Genomic DNA, 21,215 nt, shown 5'->3' with positions numbered 1-21,215 from the left:
GGTAGATCCGAGACAAAGGAAGTTTTATGCAATGCACGAGGATTACGTGCATCATTTTATTGTCGACTCGTTTAAATAATACGCATTAAATAATACGCTGACGTGTGTGCGAGTGCGAGTGCGAGTGTGTGTGTTCGCGCATACTGGCGCGTTAATAGAAATAATACAAGTAAAAAATTAGCATTTTCGAGATAATAAAAGGAAATTGATTTTAATCTAGGATCAATTTAGGGTCAACAAATAAAAAATTAACAGTTTGAACCTAAATTTTGAAATTTAAAATTAATTTCCTTTTATTATCTCAAAAGTGCTAATTTATATATATATATATATATATATATATATATATATAAATATATATATATTACATATAATTGCTTTGACAGAAAAGTAACAAAAATAAAGTAACACAATTAAAAAAATTATATACATATAATTTCCGAGTGGAAATCTCCGAATCGGGCCGAATGAATCAGATTGAGTCAGAAATTTCCGCGACGTGAGTCATCGACGTAAACGAAATTATACTTCTGCCGTCTAATGGCAACGCTTGTATATTAACATTCGCCGAGCTAGCGAACAAATTCGCACGCGTGCGCGCGCGCGCCCAACCTAGACGCGTGACTCAGCCGCACGCTATAAGATACAGCCGCTAGAATATATAAATACGTAAGGCGCTCGTCGTGTACCGACGCGTCGATTAATCTTCGTGATATCTCGATCGATCCGCGCGAAATGACGGACGGAATCGCGTCCGCCGCCGTTAGCCCGCCACCGCGCGCCGGCCACGTCTTGCCTTCCGTTTCTTCGATATAAAGATATAAGATGCTGCATTTTTTTCGATTATCAGATTCTTGCCGAGGATATCACGCGGCGCCTGTATTTTCGATAATTTGATATCACTTTTGGAAAGGGATACCATGATCCTCCATCGCGGAGCTGCGCGATGTAAATTTATTTAACGACGCGCGCGCAGTACAAAACTGATTTCGCAGGAAACGGATTTCTCACGATGATAGATGCAACATTTACAAGTTGCATAAGATTCACTTCTCATGATAAAATTGTAATCAACAGATATAATTTTAGATAATCTTTGCTATAAATCGTCTCGGCTTGAATATCAAAGGAGTGTGCAACGCACACGCCCATCTTTCTCGAAAGCAAAAATAAACTGCAAATTCGTTTTTTTTTCTTCTTTTTTTGTTTGTTCACAAATTGGAAAGACTCACCCGGCTGGAATTCGCACAATCAGTGTAGAGTCAGTGACAAAAAAAATTCAACGTTAGACGGTCGAAAAAACTGACGGTCTCGGACGCGTCGGTGTACGCCGCAATGCGCGAGTATTTTTGCGAAAAATCCGTGCGCGCACCGCACCGCGAAGGACGACGGGTATACGCGAAGTCTCGCCCTTGATATCCCATTAGGCGAAATTATAAGCCGGGCCGACTCGCGGGAATAAAAAAGGTCAGAGGGCGCGGGGAGGGGCAGCGGGACGGACGGGGGTATAGGGGACAGAGAGACGCGCGCGCAAATTTCTATACGGCGATTACGGAGGCGGGGCATTATTGCATCTATTATTTCCGCAGGTTGCACGCGCCCATTATTTCCTGGGGAGGTTCTCTCTGCCTCTCTCTCTCCCTCTCTCTCTCTCTCTCTCTCCCCCTCTCCTCCCATTCTCTTTTTTTTCTATTTTCGGCTCGATGTCAGCGCCGGGGCGAAAGCGCCCGGATGTGTAGCAACGAACGACGAGGGTTTCATCGGCGTTGGACGGCGAGGACGGAAGGGGGGAACGGAGCCGGAGGGGTGGAGGTGGGCCTGGGCTGCTGCCGGTACCGTAATCGAATATCCTAGAATTTAATTTCTATCGGTTCGTCCCGCGCGTCCGACTTTCATATCGCGCTTTTTTGCGACAGTCATTAAATCTAATTTATCGTGACGCTCGCGTTTTTCAGGCATGTGCGCGACGATCCCCCCCTCCCCCCTTCCGCCCTCCCGTCCCGTTCCGCCGCAGCACCGAAGCAGCGGTGTAACGCGGCCTGGGAAAAAAAAAAACGGGCCCCTTGGCCGAGTTCCCTCCCCCTCCCCCTGTTCCCGTCCCCTTTTCACCCACTCGCCCGCGCCGGAGTGCACTGTCGCGGTGCAACGGTGATCGCGCGCGCCGCTCCCTACATCCTCCCAACATCCTCTCGCACTCCGTGTAATTCTTCCCTTTGTAATTGAATACTATAAATTAATCCTTTGATTTATCCTTTGACGCGGGCGTATTCGTATTTCATGCGCGCAACTGAAGCGATCAACAATCGCTACCTTGTATGGCGGGAGGTTGATAAGCACGGATACAAAGAAACTCTCTACGCTTGTCGCTCAATTTAATGAAAAGTCCAATTTCACTCATCCCGGAGCTTCAATTACATTTTATCCGTCCTACATCCGGCGGGGGAACAAAAGAGTATCGCACAATTATGATCGAATTATGATCGCGGGCGTTACTTTTAATGAAAATTTTATTTATCATATACTACGCGAAATGGGATACCAAGTGTTCCGTTGTCACGAGAGTCGGAAGGTCTCCTGATGCGAAAATGTCGAGGTCGCGGCAATTCTCCAGTTACAGGCGATCGAAGTTAATCAAGATTCGCACAATAAGGTTTATCTTCCTTTCCAATCGTAAAAGTATTTATTACTTCATAATTATCCTCTTTCAAAATTTTTACATCTCAAGAGCAGTGAAAAATTATGAGATTTTAATTAAGAAAAAAAAAAATAAAATTAGGTTATGAGATTTTTTGCATAATAAATTCATCTGATTTTTTCGATTAAAATTATAATTTTTTATTTAATTCCTCCGGTTTCTCTTAAAAAATGTAAATAATAATTAATTTACATAAATAGTTCTTCGATTAAAAGAGAAAAAAATAAATGTGAATTCTTTAAGTAACAACATTCATTCATTCTCTTTAAATGATGTCATTAAATGATATAAACTAGCCGTTCAAATTGTCAAGAAAAACTTGTATGTAACAAATAAAATTTATTGATAAATAACATACTGGTTTTGTGCATAATTTACATTTCCTTGGACTTGCCTGAGATAAAAATTAATTCCGTTCGATCAAAGTAGTGTTTTAATAACAATATCTCTGTTTCGAAACACTACCTACTTTGATCGAACGGAATTAATTTTTATCTTAGGCAGGTTTCCAAAGAAATGTAAATTATATACAAAACCAGTTCCCTCGTTGAAATTAATTTAGCTTAACTGTGGACATTATACAGCAGTGAACATGGAATGTCAGGCACTCTTCTATTTTTAGAAAGAAAAAAAAAAGAAAAATAAACACAATTGTGTCCCATTCTGTACACGGAATGTTATATTTACTTATGATTTCAGTATTAATTGTGCAGACTTAAATTTTGATTTCCTTCTAAAAACGAGACGCAATTAATTGATCGAAATTACAAAGTGAGTATGACCAGGAGTCTCATAAACCTCACGCGTCCCTAGTTGAGGGATTAAAATACACGCGAAAGAATATTCGGTATCGCTATAATTATTTCGTTATTTAGTACGTTAAATATTTCGTGGAAATGAGACTTGTCTGGTGTACACACGGCCTTGGTGTTTGTTTTGGTATAGCCTCTGTGACGCTCGTCGTCGGGTACGCTGCCGTGCGCCGAGTTGTTGTCATTCACGCGGCGAGATTCGTGAGTCGGCAGGTATAACGGAGCCGCGTTAGGCCCGGTTTTTCCACAAATGTAAGATCAACTTTAATCTCGGTTTAACTTGCTGTTCATCTCTTTCTAATTTTTAGATTAGGAAAAGATAAAGCAAATTGAACCTCGGTTAAATCGAGCTAGCCACGAAATTGTGAATCCAGGTACCGATTCCCGCGGATGCCCTCCTTCCCCCCTCCCCATTCCAATCGAATTGCGATCGCGTTTCGAAGCAGGAGAAGACGCAAAACGCCGATCACACTTTCCTTCACGAATAATCAGCCCATAAGTTATGCGATTAATTAACTTCCGCGATTAAGAATATTCACGAGCGTTAATTGAGGCTGTCGAAGCAAATATTTCGCGCGACTCTCGCTCGTTGGATGAAGGTATGAGAGCGACGAGGCGAGTGGGTATTTTAAATTGTCCTTACATATTTACCGGTGATAAATATTCCCTTACCTCGGGTCTGAACACACTTCGCGTCACACTTTTAGATTTTCCGTGGATTTAAGTAAAACTGATTTATCGTTCTAAAAGATGTACGTGTCACATTTCAAAAAACATTACCGAAAATATAAAAATTTCTACCGATTGTTCTATTATTATGTTTGAGTATCTGTATAAAATTTTAGCAAAAAATATTCGCTTATTAGTTTAAAAGTTACTTGACTCTTTTGCATTGATTCGTGTGTAAAATCGCGTTTTTGTAGCACTTATTTGCAAATTTGATGAGGAAGGTAGCACATTACGAATTAAATGAAAAATTTTTTTACATATACTATAGTGAAACTCCGCTAAACATTCACGCAAAAGTTTATTTAGATCCGCGTACTTGTTTAAAAGTTATTTACCTAAAACTGCAGAAAAATATGGTCATTGCGTTTACACAAGCCATTGTTTTTATCTTATAAATTATTCGTTTCGTTTTATACAGTTGGTTTCAAGGCGCATTCACGATCCAAATTTTTTCGTTGATTAGAAAAAATAACTGTAAATATTCGCTTTCTTGAAGACAAAAAATTGTCATTTTAGGATAATTAAATTTCTTATATAATCTATTTAGTTTATATTTCAGACGATATAAATCTGAAGAAACCTGCAGTTTTTAAATCTTAATAATATTTAGCTGGTATTGTATATGTAGTCTGAAAATCGTTGAAGTAAACAGAGCGAAGTAAATGACTGGATCGAATAGTAGTTTGAGTAACGAAAACACTTCGTAAGTAAAGAAAAAAAAAAGAAAATCGGAAATGCAAAATCCGAATGTTTGACCTATTCTATTGTACGCTGAATGTTTCACCGAACCGAATTCTTTGCAACACGTATGGAGTGTGTATTGTGTAGGATGTAAACACTTGCGCTTGAGAGAAGACCGGGGGACTCTCTCGGGACGGACGGGGGCAGCCAACTGTATATCGTGTCATCGTACCTACCAACCACGTCGACGACAAGTATATATACATAGATATATTCGTGTTTGGCCGTCTCACGATCATTTCCTACGATTATTAAAATTAACTCGCGATATTATCAGATCGCGCGAGTTTAATTAGCGACAGGCTCGCATTGAGGCGAATCCGCCCAGTGTGAGGCAAATGTGATCCGCGTTGTTCTTCACGCGACGGACGCGTAGTAAAGTCGCGCCGTGCGCGATTAATAGCACATGCACGGCGGGAGTGCGCCGGTGCAAAGTGCCGTGTGATCGTCGCATTCCGGCGTGATTAGCGCGCGTCGCAATTAATCGTACTTTCGCGAGCGACTATTGTGCGAGTGCAACGAAGGAATTTAAAAGGGGGAGGGGAGGAGAGGTCTGGGAGAGAGAGACGTATCGCGCGCGCGGGCGGTACGATCGTGAGGTGAGTGACTCCATTATTATTATTATACATACATATGTATTTATCTTTATCGTGTATTTGTTTTACATGCACAAAGTTTATAATTATGTCTCTTTTTTCTGTCCAAAAATGTCCCCAAGTTTTGTTTCGTTCCATTAGACCGAGGGGTCAATCGCTTATACTTAAAAAATGTATGTACAGTGATTGCCAATTATGGCAATACACTTTATTATACAACACACTTTATTGCTATAGTATTGCTATTGTATTGCTTTCGTATTGTCAGTAATATTGTTATCTATTACCTCATGTACTGCGCCACCTATTGCACAATACTGCCAAGTATTAATGCTAATGTATTGGTAGGTATTGCTAGTATTGTATTGCCGCAATACCAGCAATGTATTCCTAAAAAAAATGTACACTGATTCCCATAGTGGTTGACCCCTCGTAATTAGACCGTTCAAACAACAAAAAACTACGATTTTTTAATTCCAAATTGTCAAATTATATACGTCGATTAATAAAACGCTTGAGACAAAGTATATTCTTAACGTTAAAATAAAAAAATTCCGACGCGCGCGGTTGTGGAACGTGGCGTGTGTCAAACAAATATCGCTATCAACGTCGCATTTTACGAAATATTTACTTATCATCTGTTGCGCAACGGAGGAAGAAATATTCCTATATTTATCCGATAAGTATCCAACTTGAGCGTATACGCGGACGTTACCTACTTACTCAATATTTTTTCCGCTCTTTTTTTTCCCTGTTTCCGTCTTCTCTTTTTTTTTATTTCTTTTTTATTTTATTTTACTCTTCGGCGTGCCGCCGAGCGATACGCGCCGGAGTGCTCACAACTCTACGCCCGGCAGTTGCGGCGGAATTCCGTTCGGAAGAGTTAGCTACGCGCGCGCGCGCGCGCGTAAAAGGTACCGCCGCGCCCCCCTTCCCCTCCTTCCCCCTCCGCCTCCGAAAACGATCGGGAGAAAAAATTACGAACGCGTCGCGCTATCATCTACCGGGGGTGAACTCTTTTTTTTCCTTCTCCTCCTCCGCTGCCTCTACCTCCACCCTCCTCCTCCACCCTCGCTCGTCGGTCCCCGCCGCGCTCTGGCAGGAGTTCAAAGGACGACGAGTGATCGCGCCGCGCGGCTCGCTGATCGATCGCTGATCGAGCGGAACGAAGAGCCAGAGGTAGGTAGGTAGGTAGGTAGGTAGAGAGGCGCGCACACGGCTCTCTCGCCTCGCCAGCCCGCCCGTCCGCCCGCTCGCTCGCTCGCTCGCGCAGAGATAACGACGAGAGGTTATAAATCTCCTTCCGGTCGGAATCGGGAGCGAAGCAATCTGCGGAATGGTCCGGTCATCCGTCCATCAAGTCGCGCGTACCGCGACGTGCAGTCCACGTATTAATATATATCTGCGGGGGCGGCTGTGCGCGTGCACGGAACCACGCGCGCGCGGATGTGTGTGTGCGTGCGTGCGTGCATGCGTGCGCGGGCGTCTGTGTACTGGGTGTCCGAGAACGAGCGTCGCAAATCTTAATCTGCAGAACAGTCCTCGACCGGAGCGAGGAGACGTAATGAATGTATAAGCGAATCGTTGCGCGCTGTTAAGAGATCGCCATTATCGCGGGAATTATTCATTAAGATAAAGTTGCGATATGTTGAAACGATAAGGCAGTATGTTTTGTACGAAATTTATTTTTTTTTTACACGATTGTTCGCAGTCTCCGCTTTTATCGCCGAGAATTTAACGTTACAAGCACGAACGTGTTATACGTTTTACGTCCAATACGATCCGATTGGCTCTTGCATTGTTTTTTTTTCCCCCCCGATCGTGTTGCGAAAGTTTTTTAATTTCGGCATCAAGCGTATACTCGTGCAGCTTGATAGTAATTTTATTAAAATAAAATTCATTTTAAAATTAAAGCGGAGAACAGCTTCTTTGAGACACTGCACAATTACTTGATAATCCCTAATTGTTCACATCGCGAGAATCTCTCTCTCTCTCTTTCTCTCCCTCTCTCTCGGATAAATAATGGCGAAGTATCGAGATAAAATTCTTGCCATGTTTCTGCATTATTCCTCGCTGAATCATGTATCACATACGGTGCTCCCGGGACACATAGTATACACACGGCCGCGCGTACGTGCACGCGTGTCGTCCCGCATATGCACACGTACACGCGACAGCGGGTGCATCGTGCATGCCGCCGCTGCCGCCGCCGCCGCCGCGACTGCAAGGACCGCTCCTCCCTTTCTCCCCCTCGCGCTACCTCGCCGCCCCGGCGTGTCTCTGTCGCTCGTTCTGGTCCGGTATTTATGCGCGTTTCGATGGGAAAAGGCAGCGCGACTCGGACGCGACGCAAGATAATTTCTGATTTACCGCGAGCTCGCCGGAGCTGTCGCCCGCCGTACATCGCACGGAGATCCGTCCTGCGCGCCGCATTTTCGAAATGGAAACCCACCCCCCTTGTCCTGACCCTCCGACCCGCCGCCGCCGCCGTCGCGATAGCGTTCCCAGCAACGTTCGTTCGACGGAACTCGAAAAGAAAAAAAACAGAGAGAGAGAGGGAGGGAGGGAGAGGAGGGAGGAAGAGAGCGTCGCGTATGCTCGGAAATCGGATGCGATCGTAAAAGTTAGATCGCCTGGCAAATTTGGTCGTTTCGAAAGCCGAGGCTGCAAAAATGGGTTATGTAAATAAGGGATGAGACGCTTTTAACTCTTTCGGGATAGGCGCAATCCCGATCGTTATTGAAATTCTGAAGCGGTCGGTCGCGGTCCTGAGTTCCTCGTCGGATACAGGCAGGAGGGTAAATTAAATTTCCTCTCTCCTTGATTTTTCTTTTCGCTAAAATTTGCATGCGAGTTTTCATAAAGCTAAATACCGAGATAATATACGCGTGAAATGTTCACGTGTTTAGAGCTGTACGTTTAAGTTGTCGAAAAGAAATTGGACGAAAATATAATGTAAAGCGATTCTGCAGAGGAAGTTGAAGGAAGAAATCGCTGAACTCGCTTACAAAATCGCCATTTTTCCGGAACGGTGACTGTGCGTGATGATGAACGATAGAGAGTCTCCCGTCTCCCTCCCTCTTCTGCTTTCCTACGCCGCCGTCGCCGTCGCAGTATCAGGAACAAACGCGATGCACCTCTGAGTGCTGCATTTCTGATCGAACCTGGTGCACGCAACCGGCCGGCCGTTCCGTGGAATTTCGCGGAGAAGCGCAAAGATCGGGGGAGGCATTAAACGATCCCCGATAAATGTGCTCGCGCGCGGTCTTTCTCAGCGGCGGCGGCGATCCGCTCCGAGATTAACTCGTAACTGATCGAACGTCGGGGGCGTGCGATACGTCCGTCAAGACTTCGCCGAGACTTCGGATATCAGGAGAGTGCGTGTTTATCATCTCCGATTGCATACGTTATAAAAAAAAAAAACACACACACAAAGCTGTGCATAATTTAATTTCAATCATCCGCCATCGAAATATTTAATGCGTCAAATGTAATCGCTGCACGACGAGCATGAGAGTCTCTTTATTCTTTAATTCGATATCAAGCTAAATCGGTTGATATAACCGTCCTTTCCTGCCGGATGTCGATATTGTAAATGCTGCGTTCCGGCACAGAAATTCAAAGCGGGGACACGGTCCCGTCGCGAAAATCGCGACTGGGGAATTGAAACGATAAAGAGCGAGGCGCGCGCGCGCGCGCGCGCGTGGAGGTCCGACGGCCGTACGGTACCGGCCGCGCGGTCGTTACATTATTACGGAGAGGTCGTTGCGGGAATTTCAAGTCGGCGGGAGCGTCTTTCGAGCCGTCGTCCGGCTGAATGTTTCACGAATAGCTCCGCGGACGTTCCGGGTGGACGCGCATACAATTTTTATCAACGAGCGGATCTTTCCACCTCCCTTTTTGAGACCGCCTGTCTCTCCCTCTCTCTTTCTCGCCACTTGATTCCTCCAACCCCAACCGCGGTTACCCCTCGTCTTCGTCCCCTTAGCGTCAGGGGTTTCGCTTGAAACGCTTGTCGTCGTTGTCGTTGAGGGGGAAAATACGAGGAACGCTAAGCGGTCGCGTTTTCCCGACGTATTACTTAAGCGATCCGACATCGATTTCCGGTCCGCGGGCATTTCCATGCCGCGAAATAATGCATTCCCCGAGCGAGCGACGCCGCGCCGTGCTCGCGCCGCGACGCGAAGGTCGCCGCCTCCCGCGGGACCGAGACCAGACGCGGATTTCAGGGTAACTTTCGACTTTCCGAGCACTCCGGCAGCCGCCACTCGAGGCGAATTCTTCTGCAATTTTCAGCGCGCGCCTTAACGTAACCACTGCTCCGGAAAAATGGAGCGTCGACGTCGATACGAGACTCTCGCTCGCGCTCTTTCGCTCTCTCTCTCTCTTTCTCTCTCCACTCCTATCTCTCCGTCGGGCGCCGGGGAAGGACGGGGCGATTTATCGAATTTCTTAAAGTGTCTGAGAAAGTACAATAGCTTCCGTGCGGAGCTCCACTTAGGCCAACGATAACCCCCGACAGCCATTTTTTGTCGATAGGAATTAATCCGCAATTGTTTCGTGTGGTGAAGATATTATCTCGGAGTGATTCATTCTTTTTTTTTATTCGTTTCTGAACTCATTTAGATTAAAAATAATACCCGACAAAAGCGGAAGGTAATCAGAATCGCATTTCGCGTTAAAAATAATAATTACACGTAGCATGTGCAACCTTGACCATAAGTATAAAGCACCTCCGACAAATTGACGTAAATGTATGTATATATTTAACAAAGAATAAATTTAAGAAAGACAGTTTTATTGAAAAAAATTTTTTATTTTTATAATTTTTACGTTTTTACGTTTTTGCTATAGTCTGCTTTGGCTTCTACTACCGCCTCTTCCAAGAAAATGCACTGAACTAAGGCTGCTTTATAATTATACGGTCAAGACTGTATGTTATTCGTAATTATCTCGCATCAGAAATATTGTTTAAAAGACGATACAACAGGGAATGCACAGTTTTCAGCGAAAATCCCTGGCTTCTAAACGGATAGAAGGCGAGTATCATTTCGCAAAGTAGGAAATAAGGGACCATAAAGAAACTCGACGCAGGTAAACCAGCGAGAGAGCATTGCACCGAGATACTCTCTCAAGCGAGATTCGAAACAGCCGGTGGATACTTCAGTAGAGGACAGTATGTACAGAGCGTTTCAGAAAATCTACGCAATTAAGAAGGGGGGATTGCTTTATACGTGTTCCGCGACGACCTTTTGTAGAAATTAAAAAACGCACACGGGCTCAATTGTAAATTCATTTATCGTCCAAGATTAAAATCTGGCAGTGGAAACATAAGGTAATAAAATATTATTCTATACGCTTCCATTTTAAAGGAAACTTTAATAGAGAATTTTAACATGAGCAATCGTTAGAAAAATATTTAAAGTGGAGTATTACAAAGTTGTGAGAGCCGCGAGATCGTGAAAAGAGGGAGATCCGCAGACGAAAGGAAAAACGCGCGGAGTCCTGAGATACTCAGGTCTGTCTACCCTCCGCGTGTATTATCCCGATACTCCGCCGCCCGGTCGGCAATGATTCCGCGCCGCGGAGATAAATCCCACGGAATATATCCAGTCCGGTTAACCCGACGCGAGACGATTTCCGAAGCGAAGGAAGGAAAGCAGCAAGAAACTACTACTCGCGCTCACCCGGCGCGGCGCGGCGCGCTAACGTTGAAGGAGAGAAGTGAAAAAAAAAAACAAAAGTGGAAAAGGGGGAAAAAGGATCGTTTGGAGAAGAGATATAAAAAGAGAAGGGGGGAGGGGGGGAGGAAGAAGAGAAAAGAGAGGCTTCTCCCTCGGTGGCGGGAGCTGAGGGGGGGGAGGGGGATCGGAGAGAGAGAAGTTAAGTGCTCGGGCGCCTATGCGGTCCGGTTACCCCGGGATTATATTCCAAGTATTGCCATTATGCGAGGAGTTTCCTAGGAAGGCAATTTTCGAAATATTTAAAATACATACCATTACGCGAGAGAAGCCCCGGCCCTTATTATAAAATAGTCCTCCGCCGCCGAGCGGCGAAAGGGTGGCTAACGTAATACACACTGGGGCAGGGAGGAGCGGAGGACAGAGGAGTGGAGGCCGTGGAGTAGGTCCTCATCTACCTACTTTCGAGATCTCGCGCAGCCGACGGAATGAGCGTAGCCGCCGCCGCGCTGCGTATACGGTGGGGCTAACCCATCAATTTCTTCCGACTCGTCCTTGCGACGGACGACGCGGTCGACCGAGAAGAGCGACGGCGTGTGCCCTGACGAAAAAAAAAAAAAGCGCCAGCCGTCGGGCCAGCCGGGGGGGCCCGCGGCTATATTATACACGTATAAGCCCCGCGTGTCGCGTAACGCGCGGGTCTGAACGAAAAATCCGGCCGCGTATATCGCGTGTGCGCGCCTTGCGTGCGCCAACGCGCGGGCACTCGCGCGCAAAAAAAGCCGGGAACTGGACCGAGAGAGAGCCGGGGAGTCTCGCCGTCTACTTTGTAAGTATAATGTAAGCGCGGGGTCGCGCCGCGTGAGAAACGTATAGGTATAAGGAATCCGTCGGTGGAAGCGCGCGTCGAGCGAATTTTAATTCTAATTAAGCGACTGATCTTAACGCACCTTGAAGAAGAAAGTGATTTTCCTCGTGTCTCTGTATATCCATATTATTTTTAAATTAGAAATATCCAGCAAGAAACTCTAGAGAGGGAGAGAGAGAGAGAGAGAGAGAGAGACAGTACAGGAAATTCAATTTCAAACAATCGTCAGTTGGTTCTCGAATATCAGATCTCATTTTTCATTTCAAAAGTCGGCCTTAATTTGATATACATTTTTTAACAGCGTGACACTTGATCAAATTAAGAGCAGCATTCCGAGTCGGTCCTCTCTTCCGGTATCCCGAGAGCAGAAATACGTAAAACGCGAGCGTGTCGGAGACCCGAAATCACCGGGGCCAACGTCGATACGTGTCAAAAGAGCGCGAGAGGGGTGGAGGCCCTCTCGATCACTTCTGACAGCACGGTAATCGACTTCTGAGCGCGACGCGAGCGATACCCGGGGGCCCCCGCGCTCTCGCGTATCGCGATCGTTTTCTGGACGGAGGGCCGAAAGGAGGTGGACGGAGACGACAGGGCGGGAGGGATGGATGGGCCGCGGATGTAACGCGCGCATTTTAATACATCGGGGGGCGGGCTTTTCAATTTTGAATCCCGTCGGGACGATCCTCTCGTTCTCCTGATGTATCGCTTACGTTACGCGTTGATCAACGCGACCGATCGACGTGTGCGCGCCGTTTTTACGCGCGTTACGATCGTCGGACGTACACACGTACGAACATATATACCGCGCAGCACCGACAAGTGGAGACAACGAAACGGGCAGAAAGTACGGGAGAGTAGGTAGGTCCGCGCGCGCGATTGTGTGCCGCCTGCCGATACACGAGTGCGCGGGATGCATACCGCGCGCCGAGCGAGGGAGCGAGCGAGCGAGCCCGCGTCGGCGAGATGCACTTGCACACGGGCGCGAGAGCGTGCGAGACGTGCGAAAACACAATCAAGGCCGCCCCGGGCAAAAACACTAATTTAAACGGAACGAAGGAAATATGTAGTCACATCCGGTGTATCAGGATGAATGGCGCTCGGTTACTACAATTCACGATTTACTGTTTCACGACTTTTTTCTCTGCCGACGCGTCGGGGATCCGTTTCTCTCCTGCCGGTCTCCCTCGCCTCTCTCTCTCTCTCTCTCTCTCTCTCTCGAATCACCGAATACGAGAGAGTAGAGACAAAGAGGAAAGGATGGAAAGAGGGAGAGAGAGAGAAAGGGCGAGCGTGCGGGAGGACGAGGATGGCAGGGCAGGACGATCCGGGAGGTAAAGCCGTTATTGCCAAAAAGGATAATGCGAGGGAAGATTAAATTTTTTTCGACCCGCCCTTTCGAGCTCCACCGACCGCGTGATCACGCTTTGCTGCTTCTCGTGTTGTACACTGTGTACACTTTTCGGGGGGATGCGCTCGCCGCCCTCCCTATCCTCTCTCTCCCACGTCGTCACCCTAGCCGAGGATCGCGCTTTTCGTAGCCCATTTCCGACGGAGCGCGGGAGCCTCGAGCGATCATTTTAGATCATTCTCAGAAATCACGTTGACATCGCGTATAATTTGCGTTATTTTAACGTTTTTATTATTTTAAAATTTACCTCTCCGTTACCAACCTGAAATCTGACATCTCTCTCGTACTCAGATATAATATATGTATTTTAGGAACGATATTTCCAGAACAAATGCATTTGTAACTTCTAATAAAAAGTGAGCTCTCTCGTATCTCTTTAATAAAATATTTACTTAACGCGCTCTTGGCAGAATTGATTTACTCAGACTCGGTACTTATTTACAAGTGTGTCAAATTATATCGAACACGGCTGTATTCATTATGAAAACAACATATTTCGCCATCGATGATGAAAAATATTTGATTGCTACTTAATAACGTTCTTTTTTTTTGCAAATAAATAAGCGCGGACAACCTGTTTTTTGGTATGTGAATGATTGCCACGATTAATCGACGCGATTAGGGTACGATTAAGCGGTCGTAGGGGACGCATCGCGGGGCATCGCGCGCGAGCCGCGACAGGTGAAGTATAATTTATATTGATGCCGCGTAATACCGCGTGTAACGTCGCCGGTGAGTCCCCGCCGCCGCCGGTGGATCCTCGGGCCCGTTCCGAAGTATATAAATAATTGTTGTCTCCGGTTTTCGCCGCCGGAGGCGGGCGATTCATAACTCAGGACGCTCCCTGATGTTGACTCCCTAATTTCCGACGAGACGCGGAAGGTCGACTCGAGACTACTTTTGAGAGCGAGAGAGAGAGAGAGGCGAAGAGTGCCGTTTTCGTTACGTTATATGCGTTAAGTGCGTCCGTGCAGGACGGCTAAGCACGGCTAATAAAATATCGAAACTTATCAAGTGAAATACCAGTCGTGATAACTGCATAGCGAATCTGTTATACATCGTACGATAATTCCCGTGCGCCGCGCGGAGAGAAGTGGACGACGCGGTCTGCGTTTGGTCAACATATGTTCGCCGACATATATGCGTCGTAATAAAGAATCGGTTATTATCAACAGAAATTCGGTCATGATATCCGATAAAATTCCTATATGGTAATTTCATCATCGAGATGTGTCCGTGTGTGTATAATGGACTTTAGACTCCATACTTTATGTGAGAAATCTCTTCGTCTCTCTTTCTCTCCTCTCAGAGAAATAAATAATCTTCTCTATTTAAAAAAAAAAAGAAAAAAAAGAAAATACTTCTTATAACTTCAGCGGTATCGAGAAATCGACCTTCGGCAACGAAGCAGCTCTTCTTGACGAATGCAAAATCGAGAGCGAGACTCCCATCAAACGGCCGAGAATTTCGCGCGCGCTCTCTTCAATGGAGGAGAATATACATATAAAGTTATTAGTATTAGATTTGAGGAGAATAAAATTCTCTCGAGCGCTTAAGTCAGCAATCTAACAAGCATCTCGTGTACCACTCGCACTTCCCCCCTCCGCCCCCCCCCCCGCTTACTTCATCATTTTCTTCGTGGTTTTCAACTTCTCTTTTCTTCTACATTTCTCTTTATCTTGAATAAATTAATCCAAGAACTTTCACGTTAATACTGATATACTGTTTATATAAATGAAAACATCTCGCTTTCTCTTTTTTCTACAAATTCCTCTCTGTCCCTCTTTTCCCTCTCTTTCTTAGAAATAGCGACGCATTCCGTCCATTTACTGCAATCTGCATAATTACATTTTATTTCATTTCATCTACTTGTATAATTATCCTCCTCTCTCTTTCTCTCTCCCTCTTTTCTTTCTCTCTTTCTCCGTCTCTTATTCGTCCCGTTAAGAAAAAAATTTCACGTCGACGGTGCTTGGCAGCCGCTCTCGCGGCTTGGCATTCCGCGATCCCCGGGTCCGCCATTGGCTTCTCTCGCCCGCATCAATTAGGTATTTTAATCGGAAAGGCACCGCGGAATAGTTGCGATACTACAACGGCGCGCATTTACGATATACGCCGCGTACAGGCATACAGTCGGGCAGGGCAGGCAGGCATACCCGGAGAATTGGAACGTGGTTGCGTTAACATAATGGAATTCCGCGGAATGTTATAACCATTATATACGTATAGCGGATTACGTCACGGTGCGGCGGGGCCGACGACGTGTGTGCGCGCCCTGAGAAGAGAGCGAGAGAGTGAGAGAGAGAGAGAGAGGGGGGAAAAAAATAATGCCGCGGCCCGCGAGTCGGTCGCTCACTTTAATTTCCTAGATTGAACTCGACTGACGCGCGCGCGAAGTGCAGTCTTGTTCCGTGCTTTTCCGCGCGTAAACCGCTCGTAAGCGGCGCGCGCCGTGATGTCCTCCTCCCCCCGCGAGCCGGTATAACTTCCGCATCCGATACTTCCGCGATCCCAAAAATCCCCGGATGAAGATTTAAACGTTCGAGGGTTTAGGTTTCATCGCAGATCCGCTAGACTCTCGTCGTTCGTTCGTTCTTCGGATTCGTTTTTCGGATGCACGTAAGACGCGCGCCGAGCTGAACAGCAGTCCGCATGATCGAATAAATCCGACCGCATGTCGATCGCGCACGCGCGCGTTCAGCGTCGTGGGTAGGATAATAATTAAACTTATTTAACTTTCCGATTAGCTTTGGAAACTCGATATACTCCCATACAGAAATCTCCGTGTAACGTTAGATATTCATATATTAAGACTTTTATCCTGCTTATCGGATTATGTTACATAAGCAGCGCGTAAAAACGTAGCTGTCGATGTAAATTATAATATAGATACGTATTATACATCTGGATAAGATAAACCTTGAATAATGCATGCGGAGTGTTTATTATCTTCGGACTATGGAATTTTCTAGACAACAGTTCTTACAAGTGGGATATACGTATATACGATCACTTTAAAATTTAATCAAGATATAGCGAATGGTTGATCGTATTATTGATACAAATAAGCGGTGTAATTATACACGCTGATCGGTAACGCGAAAGGGAGTGAAACGTGAACACCGGTTGCTGAAAGTACAGAAAGAAAGAGAGAGAGAGAGAGAGAGAGAGAGAGAGAGAGAGGAGAAGGTTAGAGAGAATATATTTTGTTAAGCGAAGTTAACCGCTCCTAAGTCGGCGCAACCTAGCTGCCCCCTATGTCCGACGGTCGTCGTGCTAGTTACAAAACGGCTTGTAACTAGCCGCACGCTTAATAACTTGCACCGGTAGCGGACGATAAATAATGCAGGAGACACCGTCGTCCCGATGTAATTAACGAGAACAGTCGATACCCCAGGCGCGCGCGCGCGCGCGTGTGTGTGTCTCGTGTGTATGTGTGACCGGCGGCCGTGCGTGTGCCTGCGTGCGTGCGTGCGTGCGTGCGTGCACGCGTGTTTGTGTCACGTACGCGCGCGAACGCGAACGAGCGCGGTCAATATTTGTCATCCGCTTTAACAAAAAGAACGTTACAAAACGCTCGGCCGGATGCACCCCGGCCAAATATTGACTGCGCTCATTGACGTTCATTGATACTCTCAATTAGCGCATACCGTCGAAGCCAATCGCCGGGTAATTGGGATGGCCCTCCACACTCCGTCCGCGCGGAAAAGCGCGCGGCGCGGGGCCTCTCTCTTTCCCCACCCGCGTATATAACGTCATACCTCTACCCTATATAACCCGAGCTCGTCCACCCTCCCGATCGCGCGGCCGCGCGACCGTCGGCTACGCGCGGACGGTTTCGGCGCGAAAACTTCGTCCCGCGCGCCTCGTATAATTGGCGCCGCCGCCGCCGCGTCTCGAGTGCGACGCCGCGACTTTTCCGTGCCGTCACCGCGCGAAAGAGCGGCCAATTATACGGGACTGCCGTAGACAAACGGTCATATAGAATCCATTTGGCCTTCCTCGAGGATCCCCGGGTTTGTCCGCTCGTTTGCCTTCGACTAGAACGAACGCGTGCCCTAATGACGCGAGGCGCGCGCGGAACGCGTACCATATCACACGCTCTCGTTAATGACCGGTCGCGGCTGCGGTTGCCTCGACCAGTCGAGGGAAACATCTTCGTTTTCTGTCGAGGGAAAATTGCGTTCGTGCGATTTCGGGTTAACCGTCCCCCTCCCCCCCACCCTCCTGCACCCTTCGTGGAGCGCGAAAGTTTCAATCGAAAGAGAGGAAGTTCACCGAGGAGTTCGCTCGCGGGAGAGAGAGAGAGAGAGAAACGCCGTTTCGCATTTCTTATTTCAATTCGCGGCGGCGCATTTCTAACCGGCACGGAGGAAACTTTTAATTGACCCCACCCTCGTTGCCGAATTATTTCTAAATGTTAGGCAAATATTGGAATATACATATTTCTCCCTTCACTCATATTTATTCTATCCAATATTGGAATAAATTTAAATGTACGCGCGTGCGCAAATTTCTAGTTACCGGCGCAGAAATTTATTCGCTCGTTTATTTAACGTCAATCAGTCAATAAAATTAGGCTTGTAATGCACGTTAGTGATGCATCGTGATTTTTAATTAAAAATGCAATTTCTTAAATTTCTAATCTACACGCGGGCACATAAATCGGCGCCGGCCGAAGTTCGTAAAAAGCTTTCCACCTGGTACATTTATATCTAGCAGAGCTAATCATATAGTACATTTATATCTAGCAGCACTAATCAATTTTTTTTAAATTCATTTTTACATACGTTTCTTGAATCGTGAAGATCTAACGTTACTTCTGACGGAAATGCTGTTTTTATCCTATTCTCGTTAACAAGCAAGTGTAATTCTGACGATTTTTTTTGTTCTTCCTGCATATTATTTCTACTAATTTATCTTCGGCACAAGAAGAGAAGTAATATTCTCGCCGTCATAAAAACAGGAAAGTTACATTCAGCGCATCGGAATACATATCTGAGTGATTCGACGTTATCGTGAACATAAAAATCTTCTAATTACAACACTCCGTGCAATTACGGAATTCTTGTTGTACAATTTGCATCGAAAATTACATATTAGCAGCGACGCGTGCAAAGACAAATGTCCGTCCCGAGAAAAAGGATTACTCGCAAGAAATAGTATCACTCTTGCCGATAAAGAGAGATTCATTTAGCAATAATTTTCAGATACACGCATAATGCTGTGATATAACAATTACGCATAAAAAGCTCTTTTCGCGTTTAAAACGAAGGTCATTGATGCGCGCATTCGAGAATCTCTTATCATTTATTAACATTTATTAACACACGGATTTGACTTAATCTTTCGCGCGTTACGGAAAAACACTTTTCGCCCGGTATTTTTTAACGATATCGACATAACGTTCCGAGTGCTAATGCTAATTATTTCCCCGATCATTTTCGCGAAGAAACGTTATCTTATCACTCGTATTACCGAGACGCGGCGTATCAATTCTCTAGTAATGAACTATTTTCACTCGCATTACGGAGATAAGGAAAAAAGGAGGAATCGTAGATAAAGAAAACTCGACTCACCCTTTCCTCCTCCCGAATCATCTCCGCGATGCCGGGCTTGATCTCGAGTTCGTCGGCGCCGGGCTGACCACCGGCGCCCTGCTGATGATGCTGCTGTTGCTGCTGCTGCTGCTGTTGTTGCTGTTGCTGCTGCTGCACGCTGAGTTGCTGACCGTGGCCGCCCAGGTGGTTGACGGGCGCGTGCGGACCGGAAGTCACGTGGCCGGGCACGTGGTGGCTCGACAGGGAGTGCGAGCTCTGCTGTCCCTGCGGCGGTGGCGGCGGGGGTGGCGGTAAGGGCAGCGTGACCGGAAGTTCCTGCAGGTTGATCTGCGGCGTGACGGAGATGCTGGGCGTGCTGGGCGAGCCGAGGGACCTTGGGGTCGAGCTGGCCGTCGACGGCACCATGCTATGAATCTCGGGCACGATGCCGCTGCCAATCACGTCCTGATCGTCGGGGCCGATGCTGCCGGAGCCGACGCGCTCCGGGCTGTTGCCGGACGGCGAACGATCGCCGGACATCCGGCGTCGCTTCTTCCGCTGCAACGCCGCGGTCGCGACCTCCTCCAGAGTCGGCCTGGACGTCAGCTCCTGCTCGCTATTGACGTCCGCAAGGCCGCGGATCTTGAGGCTCTCCGCGACCTTGAGCAACGGCCCGATCTGCTCCTGGGAGACGTTGATCTCGCCCTTGTACATGAACTCGACCGCGGCCTTGAGCTCCGGCCACTTGATGTCCTTCATGATGACGATCGGATGCTGGCAAGGGTTGTCGAAGAAGAGCGCCTGAAAGTACGGGCTGCAGGCCGACAGGACCATTTTATGGGCTTTCACGCTGTGCCCGTCGCAGGCCAGGGTCACGTCCACGAAGCTCTCGCTCTGTAAGAGCTGATCGAAGACGTTGGTCAGATTGGTCTGATAATTGTTCCAGCGCAGGCAGAACTGCTGGGGTGACCCAGCACCGCTTTGTTGCGTCATGATCGGACGTAATGCAGCTTCCGCTTGTCCTGTGTTTCCCGAAGAGGAATACCTCCTCCTCCCTGCTCTATTTCGTCAGGCGAGTCTTCCCTTCTACGCTTCCTCCACTGTTCCTTCTCTTCGTTCCCTTTTCGTCTCTTCCTCCAGCCTCCTCCTCGTGGTGCGTCTCGCCTCTGCTTCTCGGCAACGTTCACCTTGATCGGATCAGCAACGAGGCCGCATCTGCAAAACACCCATGCACAGCCACACGCAAAACCTCCAGATGTCCGCGCGAAGTGACGCGGGGAGAGTGTGAGAGCTTTATCCGCGCGCCTCGTGGCCAACGTGCGCGGATCTGTCAGACGCAAACCGACGCGGGCGTCATCGTCCCGTTGGGACGTCGCGGTCGAGCATCTTTTTTAGCCTAGCTCCGAAACGTGGCTCGGAAATATATCGTATACTCGAGTAAATACACTCTCCAAATCCACTCCCACCGCTACCGTAAGAGTTAGAGTTCGCCTTGTCTCCCCCAACGAAGCATCATACACGACGGGGAGTCTCTCCCGAGGGATCAGGATAGTCCCGTGACGGGGGAGGGGGGAACGGGAGTAATCGCGCCCCTACTTCGATGCACCACGCGGCACACTTAATCTTTACTCTCCCTTTCGCCGTAGCTTCTCTCACTACTTTTTCCTTACAGTTTCTAACACTTGTATTAGTCCGATCGAAATGTCAATCGCATTGATGAGACACGTTTTGTCCGAGGGAGAGAAAGAGAGAGAGAGAGGAAGTGTCAGACTTCACCATCAACCACCCACCACCAACCACGTCGAAACGCGATGACAACGATCACGACGGCGACGTTGCGGTTACCACGACGAAATCGCGCGTTACGAATAGTACGAATACGAATACGGATCGCGGGTTAAATGCCGTGCGACGTACGGCGGCGACTGTCCGCGTGAGAAGCGCGTGCTGCGCGCGACGAAGGGTGTCGAAGCGACGAACGGCGTACGATCTGCACCCCGTGACGAGCGCGTCGCGACTGAGAGGGCCAGCAACGCGGCGGCGGTTCGCTCGAACGGCAGTGGTGGAACCGTGCGCGGCGCAGCGCTTCGCAGCGGCAAGCGGCAACGGCAGCGGCAGCGGCGGCGGCGGCGACGGCAGCGACGG

General features: G+C 47.5%; 1 protein-coding gene and 1 long non-coding RNA gene across 2 annotated transcripts; one reads left to right on the top strand and one right to left on the bottom strand.

The window, feature by feature from the left end:
- The first annotated feature begins 8,196 nt into the window (after window positions 1–8,196).
- LOC105458788 lies at window positions 8,197–9,081 on the top strand. The gene is made up of 2 exons (XR_975579.1): window positions 8,197–8,371; window positions 8,483–9,081. It is a non-coding gene; the product is annotated as an uncharacterized LOC105458788 (long non-coding RNA).
- Window positions 9,082–19,022: 9,941 nt separating this feature from the next.
- On the bottom strand, window positions 19,023–20,143 carry LOC105458801 (protein bric-a-brac 2-like). Its single transcript, XM_011704351.1, has one exon. The coding sequence runs from the start codon at window positions 20,061–20,063 to the stop codon at window positions 19,023–19,025; it is 1,041 nt and encodes a 346-aa protein (XP_011702653.1). The 5' UTR covers window positions 20,064–20,143.
- Between the last annotated feature and the right edge of the window lie 1,072 nt (window positions 20,144–21,215).

Source organism: Wasmannia auropunctata, unplaced genomic scaffold (assembly GCF_000956235.1).
Source record: "Wasmannia auropunctata unplaced genomic scaffold, wasmannia.A_1.0 LD334309.1, whole genome shotgun sequence".
Taxonomy (NCBI): Eukaryota; Metazoa; Arthropoda; class Insecta; order Hymenoptera; family Formicidae; genus Wasmannia; species Wasmannia auropunctata.
This window is presented reverse-complemented; position numbering and strand designations above follow the sequence as displayed.

Coding starts and splice junctions, on each gene's coding strand:
- LOC105458801 (XM_011704351.1), bottom strand. CDS start 20,063: ATGACGCAACAAAGCGGTGCTGGGTCACCCCAGCAGTTCTGCCTGCGC.